The sequence below is a fragment of the Notothenia coriiceps genome, unplaced genomic scaffold (assembly GCF_000735185.1).
Source record: "Notothenia coriiceps isolate Sejong01 unplaced genomic scaffold, NC01 NC01_scaffold00003193, whole genome shotgun sequence".
In the NCBI taxonomy this organism is placed as follows: domain Eukaryota; kingdom Metazoa; phylum Chordata; class Actinopteri; order Perciformes; family Nototheniidae; genus Notothenia; species Notothenia coriiceps.
In genome coordinates this window covers 48,613-60,892 of record NW_011335894.1, presented here as the reverse complement: position 1 = coordinate 60,892, position 12,280 = coordinate 48,613, and the positions used below count along the sequence as shown (strand labels likewise).

At 43.4% G+C, this 12,280-nt stretch overlaps 1 protein-coding gene across 1 annotated transcript in view; it reads right to left on the bottom strand.

The window, feature by feature from the left end:
* Nucleotides 1-12,280, bottom strand: part of LOC104941162 (filamin-A-like) — a 31,136-nt gene that overhangs the window by 13,947 nt on the left and 4,909 nt on the right. The window contains 22 exon segments of the mRNA XM_010766222.1: nt 470-630; nt 719-881; nt 965-1,138; nt 1,555-1,861; nt 2,223-2,315; nt 2,491-2,603; nt 2,770-2,887; nt 3,402-3,571; nt 4,172-4,262; nt 4,361-4,521; nt 5,067-5,190; nt 5,265-5,408; nt 5,510-5,623; nt 6,411-6,607; nt 6,720-6,814; nt 6,816-6,830; nt 6,913-7,039; nt 7,639-7,776; nt 10,099-10,299; nt 11,029-11,191; nt 11,330-11,407; nt 11,489-11,607. Coding sequence (XP_010764524.1) covers nt 470-630; nt 719-881; nt 965-1,138; nt 1,555-1,861; nt 2,223-2,315; nt 2,491-2,603; nt 2,770-2,887; nt 3,402-3,571; nt 4,172-4,262; nt 4,361-4,521; nt 5,067-5,190; nt 5,265-5,408; nt 5,510-5,623; nt 6,411-6,607; nt 6,720-6,814; nt 6,816-6,830; nt 6,913-7,039; nt 7,639-7,776; nt 10,099-10,299; nt 11,029-11,191; nt 11,330-11,407; nt 11,489-11,607 — 3,066 coding nt within the window.

Genomic DNA, 12,280 nt, shown 5'->3' with positions numbered 1-12,280 from the left:
GCCACACACACACATATGCTCACACACACACTCAGCCACACGCATGCACACACTCAGCCACACACACACACACTCAGCCACACACACACACACTCAGCCACACACCTCTCCAAGTAGCAGTCCACACTCCACTTGTAAGTATAATAAAACATTTTTGGCTTAGCTCATCTTTTCCAATCATCCAAAACTAATGGATTTTTATGAAGGGAACGAGGCTGACACTAACTCCAGAGTTGGTCTACAAAAATAGTCATCCCTGCAGAACTTTCTGGTCAAGCTGATATGAAGTATGGTGAATCGGAACCATCTAGTAGAAATATATTCACTGTATTTCTCTCCCCTCAGGTGAAAAGGGAACCAGGGGTTTACATTTGGATGAAACCTTTAAATAACTAATATTTAAACTATTAAAGAAGTTAAACATGACAATCATTTGAAGAAGGTTTCCGATTCGTTTTCCCAGCTGTACCTTTGATGGGCTGTCCCCCATATGTGATGTTGAGGTTGTATGTGCCGGTCTCGTATGGGATGTACTCCACACTGCAGCTGCCATCCTTGTTATCAGTGCAGGACATTTTGGCCTCTGAAGGACCCTCCACGGCCAGACCCAGACCCCCAGTGCCTGCTCCTCTGCAAAGGGAACACGCGGACATTAGAACCAAAAGCAGGGTCACATTCCACCGTAAACTCTTCCAAATGGAGAATCTTTCTCACTCACCGGGTTTCCACGGTGAACTTGTTAGCCTTGTTGGTGATGCCGCCCTTCAGGCCTGGACCGTGCACACGCACACGGGCTGGATCACAGCCTTCAGTGACAGCAACACGGAACGGACTCTTAGGCACCGGAGAGCCATCGTAGCACACCTCCACACTGTGTGGGCCTGAGAAACACAGTCTGAGCTTTAAACTCTGCCCTGAGAAAACCAAGCACATGTGCTGCACTGTTCCTACGGTCTGAACTCACCCTCCTCGTAGGGAGTGTACTCAACGTTGTAGGTTCCATCCCCGCGGTCAGCGATCAGGGCGTCTGTGCGGCTGCCCGACGGGTTGCTGATCAGGGTCTTGATGTGATTGCCTCCGGTCTGTGTGAGAGCTCGAGCATCCACAGTGAAGTCTGTGGTCGCCTCCCGGAAAACTCCTGGAAACACGGGAGAGCATGTTGTTGGAGATTTGGTCACATCTAGGGACGCATCAACTCCATAAAAACACATCTGAGTGCTTTTCTTTTTCCAAATTAGAAATATGCACACTACTACACTATGTGGAACTTATTGGAATCATTTTTACACAGGATTATATGAGATCACTTTGACTGATTAGATGGAAGTGATGGCACAAATATTGGATTCCATAGCGACAAAAAGAGACTGTAATTCAATTTGGATTGGTCACATCTGACAACAGAAAAAACAAATTGAAAAGGTTGACCATTTTTTTTAAAGTGCATATTTATGCAAATGCATACATATAGAATATGCAAAAAAATAAATAATCTAAAATATAGTGACCAAAATTCTTTATAGGAATAATTGATATATCATATCATTAGTGTACCTTTGCCTCCCGGCCGAGACACGGACTCCACTGGCGTCCACGGCGGGCCCGGGAGCCGGGCGGGGAAGTTTGGCACGTCCTGGCCTCCGTAGCGGATGGTGAGGGTGTAGGAGCCGGGGTACAGGGGGATGTAGGTGATGGTGTAGGTCCCGTCTCCGTTGTCCTGGATGTGGACCTCCGCCTCGGTGCCGCTGTCAGAGATGATCTCGATGGTCAGCTCGGCCGGCCCCGCGTTGGTACAGTCCACCACGAACTCCCCCTTCTCCCCCACCTTGGCGCGCTCCAGGCCTGGACCAGAGCAGCGCACCTGAGAGTAAAGAGAGACGATGTATATCAGCAACAGATTACTTTTAGTTAATCATGTTTAAAATTATAATTTTATACATATAACAGAATGACTTAGATTCCTAAATTGTGTATATTAAAGTAGCATCAGTCAGAAAACCAAGTGTTTTAGAAGGTGAATAAAAATATGCTAAGAGTGTGGAGTGTATCAGAGTTGAAGCATGAGTAAGATAGTTACAGATAAAGTATGTAATGAAATATAGATATCTGAATGCAGAAAATAATTTATATCCACGTAAGAAATAGAGCGAAAGTTCATTTACATGTTGTATAATTCACATTTCCTCGTCTGGATGTGTAGTGTTTGACAGTAACTGTCTCACCTTGGAGGGGTCTGAGACGGGGTAAGCTGTGGGGTTGAAGGGAGATCCGGGGATGGGGACTCCGTCGTAGGTCAGCTCCACCTGGAGGGCTGCCTGCAACAACAAATATTAAAAGTTTAAAAACACATTAAAAGAGTGCATGCATCATGTTAGGATAAAAACGTTTCTCAAACTGTTAGACATTTATCATTTTTATATATTATTAAAAAGGCAATTTATGTGAGGAAAACATATGGTCAGCTGATATTCAGTTAAACATGTGCAGTACCTTGCTGGTCACTGGCTTCCCTAAAGGTGAGGTGACCTTGGCGGCGACCTTCCCCTGACCCCCGGCCCCCTTCGATTTCACCGTCACTTCCTGGTCTTTGCCGACAGTCATCTCTACAGAGACAAAAATTGGATTTCATGTAAGAAATGCTACAGGTGAAGAGTAACAGATGATTGTCGCATTAATAAAACCAACTGAGACCCAGAAACACCAGCTGGTGTTCTGTACAGATCTTTATATGAGACCGTGGTGAGGTATGACAGATAAGGAAGTACGCACTGTCCCCCAGGCCGGTGACGTTGATCTTGCTGAGGTCCAGTGTGGGGGCCACAGCCACGTTGAAGGGGCTCTTGGGAATGTTATCTCCGCCATAGGTCACGGCGACTCCCAGAGGACCCTGGGGCAGGAAGGGGAGGGACAGAGATGTTATCACACATGATTATGAAGCAACGGGTGGAGAGAATGATCCTCACTCGACTTAACGCATCCTAAAGAACCAGAACTGCAGACCAACAGCTGACCAAGTCAATCACAGTGCTTTATCAGAATGTGTTTCTTATTAAGTAAAGTTAAAATTTGACATTTTGGGATTCAAATAAGCCACAGTGCTGAGCAGAGTACAAACAAACACTGAAAAATACTTTTTAAAAAAAGGTAAAAACATGAAAATGTTACCAATAACTTTCATTAAGTGAAAACACTGTGAAAGGGTTGAAGTGGTAAGACAAAAAATATCTACTACTCAAAGATTGACAATATTGGGGTAGCAACCTGTCAATCACAAGGTAACCCCGTCCTTATACCCTGCCTTAACGTGTATTTTAATCTAAATGGAACCTTAATCTACCAAATTAACATATGTTAAAAAACTGCATGTGCATGTTAGTATGCGAGTGCTTCTCTCATGGTACCTGCTGCACAGGTGTGTATTTGACGGTGTGTGTGTTGTCGTGGTTGTTGATGATCTCAAAGTCCTTCACAGCCTCTCCTTTGGTCGGCCCGCTGAAGCTGCAGTCCAGGTTAGCCTTCCCCGCTGCTTTGGTGCTCACAGTGAAGTGGGTGGGCTTGTTCAGCTCCACACCTGAGAGACAGAGAACCAGTCAGTGAGTCCGACTAATCCAAGAGGTCACTCCAGCAGTTCATAAAAACGTTGTATCAGTTCCTGCCAATTCATTCAGAAAAACCTCGTAAAAACGTAACTCAATTTACTCAAGTACTGTACTTAAGTACTTTAATGACAAACTTGTACTTGTATTTTATGCTACATGTACTTCTGCTCCACTACATTTTGAAAGGCAAATATTGCACTTTTGACTAATACATTTATACAACACTCATAGTTACTCTTTACATATAAAACACATGGTAAATAAATAAAGTTGGAGTCGTGTACTAAAAATACTCAAGTATTTTAAAGATTAAATGGTTAGTAAATTGGCCCCACATAAAAAAAACTATACAATAAACCGAAAAGGCCATATAACATCAATTCAGTACTTTAAGACCATAGTATTTGTACTTTTAGAAAATAAAAATCTGATTACTTCTTCCACCCCTGGTCACATGTGGGAATAAGCTCTGAGCAGCACTATAGTGAAACAAAAACTGTAAAGAGAAAGCTAAAGATTTAAATATGGAGATGGAATATTTCCCACTGAATAAATACTGTTCTCTTTCTCACCGCTGCGGCTGAGTCCGGGGCCCTCTGCCTTCACTTTGCTGGCATCATGAGAAGGGTCCACTTTGATCCTGATGGGCGTCATGGGGATAGCCTGAACACCAAACACAAGCAGTCAGACACATTTGATCAAACCCAGTGAATCCTGGGCCGTCCACCTGCTGCTGTCCCTCCTGCTGCACTCAGACTCACCTGGTCTGCGAACAGCACCATGATCGTGTAGCTGCCCGCACCAGGGGGGGTGTACTTCACAGTGAACGTGTCGTTGTCGTTCCTGATGATGTCAAAGTCGATGTCGGCCTCTGCTGGCCCCACCACTCCAGGGGCACACTTGATGCCTATGCTGATATCCCCTGAGGGCCGGAGACAAACGTCTTCATTACTTCATGATTGAGAAACTAAAATAAACACACTAAAATGAAAAATAAATACGCTTAGGGGCAGTATAACCAGTTAACTATCGACAAAGTTTAAATGTTCTTTTTCCTCTGTTTTGTTCTCCACCACCTCCAGAGTGATATTTCTGGCTTTTTAGCTGCTAAATTCTTCCATGTCTATAGGCCAATTGGTGCTGAGCTGGTGATGTAAAGTGGGTTTACAAAGCAGTTCAACTTCCTGGAACAATGACGGCTAAAATTGCAACCGGAAAAACCAAAACAATGTGCTGAGGGACGCTTAATTGTTCTGGGAAACCGAAAAGAAAGCAGAGCTGTGCAATAGTGTTTTGTGGTTTGAAACTACGACATAAGCAGCAATTTGATCCATTGTGGATAAACCAATGTTGATTATTGCAGTTTCAAACACACTGCAGGTCTCTCATTAGTTTATAAAACGCCAACAAGCAGTGTTAGAAAATACTTATCCGTGAGTAATGTGTGCAACAGTTATATGTCTCTACCTTGTCCGGCCTCTGCACAGTCCACAGTGAAGTACGTCGGCTCGAAGGCCTTCAGGCCGGTCTTGGCCACCCCCGGGCCCGACACCTTCACCTTGTTAGGGTGACATCCTGCTCCAATATTCATCTGCAATCAAAAACACTTTTCTGTAATAATGTCCTTTGTATAAACCCTCTAAACGTTTGTGTGTGTGTACTCACCCTGAAGGGACTCTCTGGGATGTTGACCCCTCCCCAGGAGATCATTGCAGTGTGTTTGACGGGTTTACGTGGTGTGTAACTACAGGCATATGTGCCGTTGGCATTATCCTTAACCTGTACATCCACAGGAGTTCCCTCAACATCCTGAGCACAAGTGGACACAGAACAAAGAGGTGTGTGAGTATACTGAGGAGCAGAACACACACATGCAGCACATTTCTGCTGGAACACACACACAGCCCTACCTGAGCCACAATCTTCAGAGGAGCTTTTCCTCCCTGCTTAGCGTCCACTGTGAACTCAGTGGGCTTCCCAACAGCCAGACCACTGCTCTGGAGACCTGGACCCTGAGCCTTGACCTGGAACACACATCCATGGAGCTTAAGGAATACAGCTCTACATTGGGCTATAGCTACAACGCTGCAGGAATACATGTCAAAGGCTGCAAAGCTGTATAAGGACCAGTGTAGGTTAAAAATAATATGAATTACGCAATGTGGATAATATACAGTATATATATATATATAGATAATATAACACTAGACAAACCACACAGTTACAACAAATACAACTCATCAAAATGGTGTTATCTATGTCAAGGAACCACATCGTTTAATTTTGCAAGGTTGGGTGGCTGGCAGTCCAGCCAGCAGTCACTTGCATCTCGGTGGTTAAATCAGCCGAGGCTAAATATCTACTGCACCATACAGACTGACTATATAATGACATGCATTGTAAACATATTAAGACCCCATATCCAGCTACAATAGATGATAGGGAAAAATGTCTTTATTCTAAAAATGTTGGGTGCTGGAAAAAAAACAGAATCGAACAAATAAAAAATAATCGAATAAATAATTCCGTACCATGATTTTCATGTTTTCTACATTAATTTGTAGATGGAAAATGTGTTTTATAGCACCTCAAGTATTTAGATCCTCAGAGATTCGGAATTTTGTCACAAATATATGACTTAATCATCACAGGGAATATCCGAGTCTCCTCCTTGTAAATTTACAACTTTGTTTTATAAAAAATAAATATAAGCCCTCCCTCAGCTTTGTACTTTTTGACACAATATACAAGATGGAAAGTGAACACTGATTGCCGGTGTGTATGTGTTTTGCTGCAGCAAAGTGTGTATACCTTGTCGGGGTAGAAGTCTTTGTTTGGTGCGTTGACGATCTCGGCCATGAAGGGAGAGTGCTGGATGTCTTCGTTGTTGCAGAGCACGTGCACGGCGTACTCTCCAGACTCTGTGGGCCAGTAGCGCACGTCACATGACCCATCGCCCTTATCGTCACATTCTATCTTGGCCTGAGAGGGGCCTTCCACAGAGAAACCTGAACGGGGAGAGACAAACACACCGCGAGCTTAGAAGGGCTGCGAGCGCAGAACTGAGGGGAAAATGTGGATACTAAAATGTTCAGGATTCTTTCCCCGTGTGTTACTCACCCAGTGTGCCAACATTGTCTCCAACAGCCTCCACCACAAAGTCAGCTGATTTGCCGACTATACCGTGCTCCAGCCCGCCCCAGGCCCTCACCCTCCTTCACCTCGATGGGACTAAAGGGAGCAGAGGGCGATCAGTCAGAGGACAGGGACAGCGGTTCAGTAGCAGAGTTTGTTTCAGTGTGAGTGTGTGTACCTGCGGGGGATGTGCTGCCCTCCCCAGGTGATGGTGATGGAGTATGTCCCCGGGGTGGTGGGGTAATAGTCAAAACCATACACACCGTCTCCAAGATCTTTTCTTTTGCACGGCTCCTCAAGACCCTCTGTGAACAAGGTCCTGCACTTTAGTATTTTTTTTTTACATCTAACCAATTTGTCTTAACTGACAGATTTAAGGCCAAGGTGAAGTTAATGGCAATGTATTCTTTCTTGTTTTGCATCATGGATATATGATAAAAGAGCCGATGTAGAAATCTAGAGACTTTTTGAGCAGATGATCTTCTCTCCCTAGAAGAGAGTCGACAAGGAGTTGATGGATACTTGAAAACTAATGATGAAAACAGTTCATCATAAAGCTAGTAAGAGTTTGTAAGGATTAGTTCGACAGCATTTTCAAACATTTTATTTCTTAAGGACACATATGGACTAACTTCGGTTGAGCAATACATTGTTGTTTTTTATCGCAATGTCATCTTGTGCAATAAAACCTTTACTGACTGCAATATGGTAAATAGTATTATTCCCTCAAAGTATTTACTGTACTGGAAACTGTTTCCTGTCTATTGGTTGTTTTTACAGGTTAATCAATGATTCAAATGTCATTTACAATCTACATCAGAACCAGTATCGATAAAGAGTTGATCAAACCATTTCCAATGTAAAGAACTAGGTGGTGTCGTTGTAGTGTTTGCGCTGGACTCACTGGGCCCCTTGATGGAGACTTTGAGCTCTCCGGTGCCGGCCCCCTTGGTGAACACCTGGAAGTCTGCGGTCTCCTTCACCCTCAGGCCTTTGGGCTGCAGACCCCGACCCTTGGCTTTGCAGAGGCTGGGGTTGCAAGCTGTGGAGAGACACAAAGAGTGAGAGAGGAAGAGATGTATTCTGCCTCCAACAGTATGACTGTGTCAGTGGTGCTTTCAGGGGAGACGGGGAAAGAGGTGCGAGGTGAAAGATGAATATTACATTCATCGTTTTTGAAAGACTGCTGGAGCGCTTTCAGTATTCTCCTCGTATCCATCCATCTTATCTCACAGAGGGAAGTCTTAGAGCAGTGTAAAGGAAATGACTCTTTATCCTCACACAGGAAGTGGAGTATCCTACATATCTCCTGCCAGCACTTTGCTCAGTCAGTGGGGACTTAGAAACCAGAGAATCGACCCATCAAGTCTTTAAACTACGGAGGGTAGAGTGGTGCTTCCAGAGGGGCCAGTTTAGTTTGATAGTGAATGTGTGTTTGAATTTTGCACGCCTTCAAAAAGGACAGTCAAGTTTAAGACGAAGACGATCACTGGTTATTTTTATTCTGTAACTGTGGTTCCCATTGTATATGAGGAGCCAGTTAGGTGCCTCTTAAAGACTAATAGCGGCCCACTGCTCCTAATACTAGGATGGGATAAATGCAGGGTCTAAGTTAACGCTGTGTGTGTGGTGATGTGTGACTAAACGATATTCCATTCTAATCCTCCATTTCCTTTTAAAGATCGTACAAATAGGATCTGTTGGGTCAAGGGCTGATGCCCTGCAGGAAGCAGAGGAAACCCTGCAGCAACAGAGGCTATTAAAAGGGGCTCAAGATATTTTACAGGAAGTGGACTACTTAAGGACACCAGAGGAAGAATACAGTTATATTTTATTATATTAAAATCCTTTTTTGATGTCTTCAGGGGATGTGTGCAGGTGTGGTATAAATGTGTGAACCACTTAACAGAAGTTAATAATCCAATAACAGAGAAACATTTGTATGTTAGAAGGTTCATCCACCAGGTTAAAGGAATACTATTTTAGTGAGTGCCATGGGGAGACAATATGTTTTCTGAGTGCAGTGAGAAAGTTGCTTTTGGAAGGTTAAACGCCAACACAAATGGATGGAAGCAGAGCATTTAGTAAGATAAAAACATGTTGTTAAACTTAAGACTTCAAGTGAGAATACAAACTGCAGCGTAATAATTGTACACTTTGATCCAACCAGGGATATATATATTGAACCAATAGTCAATAGGAAATATATTGCAATAACAATATGAAAGCTATTTGATCTACTGATGATTACGTTATTTTGAGGTTAGATGATCGTCAGATGACTTTTACGCTGACACATATATAAAGCAGTGAAATATCTACATGGGCGCGCACACACAGCTCAGCCACACACACACATATGCTCACACACACACTCAGCCACACACACCAGCACACACACACACACACACACACACACACACACACACACACACACACACACACACACACACACAACACACACACACACACACACACACACACACACACACACACACACACACACACACACACACACACACACACACACACACACACACACAAAGAGATATCCCAGGAAACAGGAAATGATAGCAGAAGGAAGAGCCTGCTCCAGAGAGAGGACAGATACCAGCAGGCCTCTATCAGAGAGAAGAGAGGAGGAGGAAGAGGGAGGACGTCCAGTAGAGCAGCAGGAAACCACAGGACAGCATTAGATACAACTGAAGAGAAAACAGCAGGATAAGCAGATATATACGAGGTATCAAATATATTTGTGCCTTTTAGATCCAAGTAGACTTTGTTATAGCCGAGAGTCAGAGTGGTGCAGGAATGAGTCCTAAAAGTTTATGAGTAAGCATTTTGCCAATTCCTGTTCTGCCGTCTCAAAGTAAAAAAAAAGTTCTAAGGTTATTTGCTTTAAATTAGATCTGTAGGTAACAAAAGCTGTTTCAAACAAGTGATTAAATAAAACTACTTAATGTCATAACGTCAAATATTAGCCGCGGTAAGCTTAGCGGTGCTGATAGCTTTCACTTCTGCCGATTGCATTCACGATTCATAAATCATAAAGTGATTGTGATAAATTGAGGTATCCTGTTGAACAACACGTGTAAGTATCATAACGTGTGTTTGCCACAGATGATATTTTCTGAAATAATCCGCTATTCAATAAATAAATCCTATTGGCTTTAGTCAAGTGAGCCCTTGGGAAGCTAACTTACGAAAAGCGTCACTGCACCACTCTATAGAGGCTTCCATCAATGTAATGTGGATGTACAGGGGAAACATTAACGTACAGAATGCTTCAGCAACATCTGATGCCATTTTTCTCAGGGATGGTGATGTGGAATAATTGCTGCTTATAAATCAATAGAAGTCCTACCCTCGCCCACGGTGACCATGAAGGGGCTCTTGCTGATCTGGCCCCCAGCGAAGGTGACGTAGAGGGTGTGCTGCCCCTCCTGGATGGGCTTGTAGGTGCAGCGGTAGCTACTGTTGCCCTTGTCCTCGATGGTGCAGGGCACGATGCTCTTCTTGCCGGCAGGGTCAATGATCATCACCTCCACCTCGCCAACACCAGCGCCTGAGGACAGAGCGGATAGAGGTCAAGGAAATTGTGTAATTATAAAAATTAGACGCACAAGGGGTCGCTCAATCAAAATGATAATGAGGACTTTTACTAAATAACTACTCCATTAAGGGTTTGGCTGCATCCATTGCTGTCTCTGAAGTCATCTTCTCCCAGTTAGGATACCTTCACTGATCATGGTTCGGGAGATTTTTGTAGCCAGAGCCTCTCCAAAACAAATGTATTAAACACTGAATTAAGCGGTTCCATGTTAAAAATTGCTAAGTAGATATAGAGTGGAGGGGCAGCCTGCTAAACGCTAACATTAGCGAATCCTGTTTCTCTGATAAATGAAGATCCAAAAACATACAAAGCATAATAAACCGTAAAACATAGAGTTAAAAACAACGAAGATCCAAACATTTGACTTCTTTATTGTAAAAGTGTGGCTCTATATTGGATAGTCAATTAATGACTGCCTCTGGCACACAATCAAACACTGACACATGTCGAAACGTGTTTAAAGGAGATACAACGCCATAAAAGGAGACGCACCATCACTTTAAATATTTATTTTATATGTATACATTATCCAAGTTTAAAATGTTAACTTTCTGACATTTGAATGCAGAATTGTGACATGTTATACATTTTTGCAAGAAAAAAAATTGCAGTTACATTTTTTGAAACTTGAGGAAAGCAAAAAGTCCAAACCTCTCTCGCATCGTCCATGTTTTCATTTACCTGCAGTGTAGACATCAAAGTAAGTGCTCTTGTTGGCAATGTTTCCTAATGGCTCGATGCCTGCCCCCTGGGCTGTGGCCTTGCTGGAGTCTCCCTGAGCCATGCCGATCTCCACCTCGAAGGGGCTCTTAGAGATGTGCTGCCCTGCAAACAGCACCGTCACCTAGAGAGAGAGAGAGAGAGAGAGAGAGAGAGAGAGTTAACAGAATGCTAAGGTAACCATAACAGGGCCTCAGCAGGTTTGTCAATATCTTAAAAATCATTGGATTACATTTTTTTATTTTTTTTATAAATAACTCACCTTGTGCATGCCTGTGACTTTAGGGATGTAGACGACAGAGTAGGTGCGGTTCTTATCATTGTTTCCTGTCACCTTAGCCTGGAAGAAATTGTAAAAATGTTAAAACTAGTATGCCAAGATGATTCAAAAGCATCTCCCAAAAAAAACCCTGGTTCTCACCTCCTCTCTGTGTCCTGCAGGGTCCTCCATGTACACCAGCACCTCCCCCATCCCCGCACTGATGGTCTCCACGGTAAACAGAGCCTTCTTCATCACAACGTTACCAACGGGCTCCACGCCTGTCCAGAGGGGAGGGGGATACATAACAGCATGTGTTTGCACATTATAACAATGTACAGTAAATGGATGACAGTGTCTCCCACAGATCTGGGGCCGTATTCACAAAGCATTTTATCTTACCGCTAGGAGTGCTCCTAACTCGCGCTAAAACATTTTACGTAGGAGTTTTTTCTTAAAAGTTATTCACAAAGCCGCTGAGACCTACTCATACTAAGGATAAATCACTAAGAGTGAACTAAGAGTGACGCGCCGTTGCTATGGATTACGTCGATTCTCGTGCATGAGTTTAGAAGCGGTCAGTACGGTGATTGGTTGTTCAGAGCAGGCGGTCTCGGTGAAACTCATCCACAACATCCCACAAACGAGCCCACTAAATCACCGAAAAACAAGGAAATAGCCTAGGCTAGAAATGTATTCCTATCAAATAGTTATGGACAGTGCAGTTAGCAGAATACACGCATGATGACAAGTTTGTGCAGACCACGATAATGACGTTGTATATGCACGTTAAAGAGAGAGAGCAAACAATAAAAATATGTAAATTGCATTAAATCAAGGGGGCAATTAAAAGCACCCTGCAAACTATTATCCAATGAGCATATTTCCAGCACTTAAACACTTTCAATAACAGCCCATACCGCCGTTCAAGTCCCCCTATCATGATGAATGAAA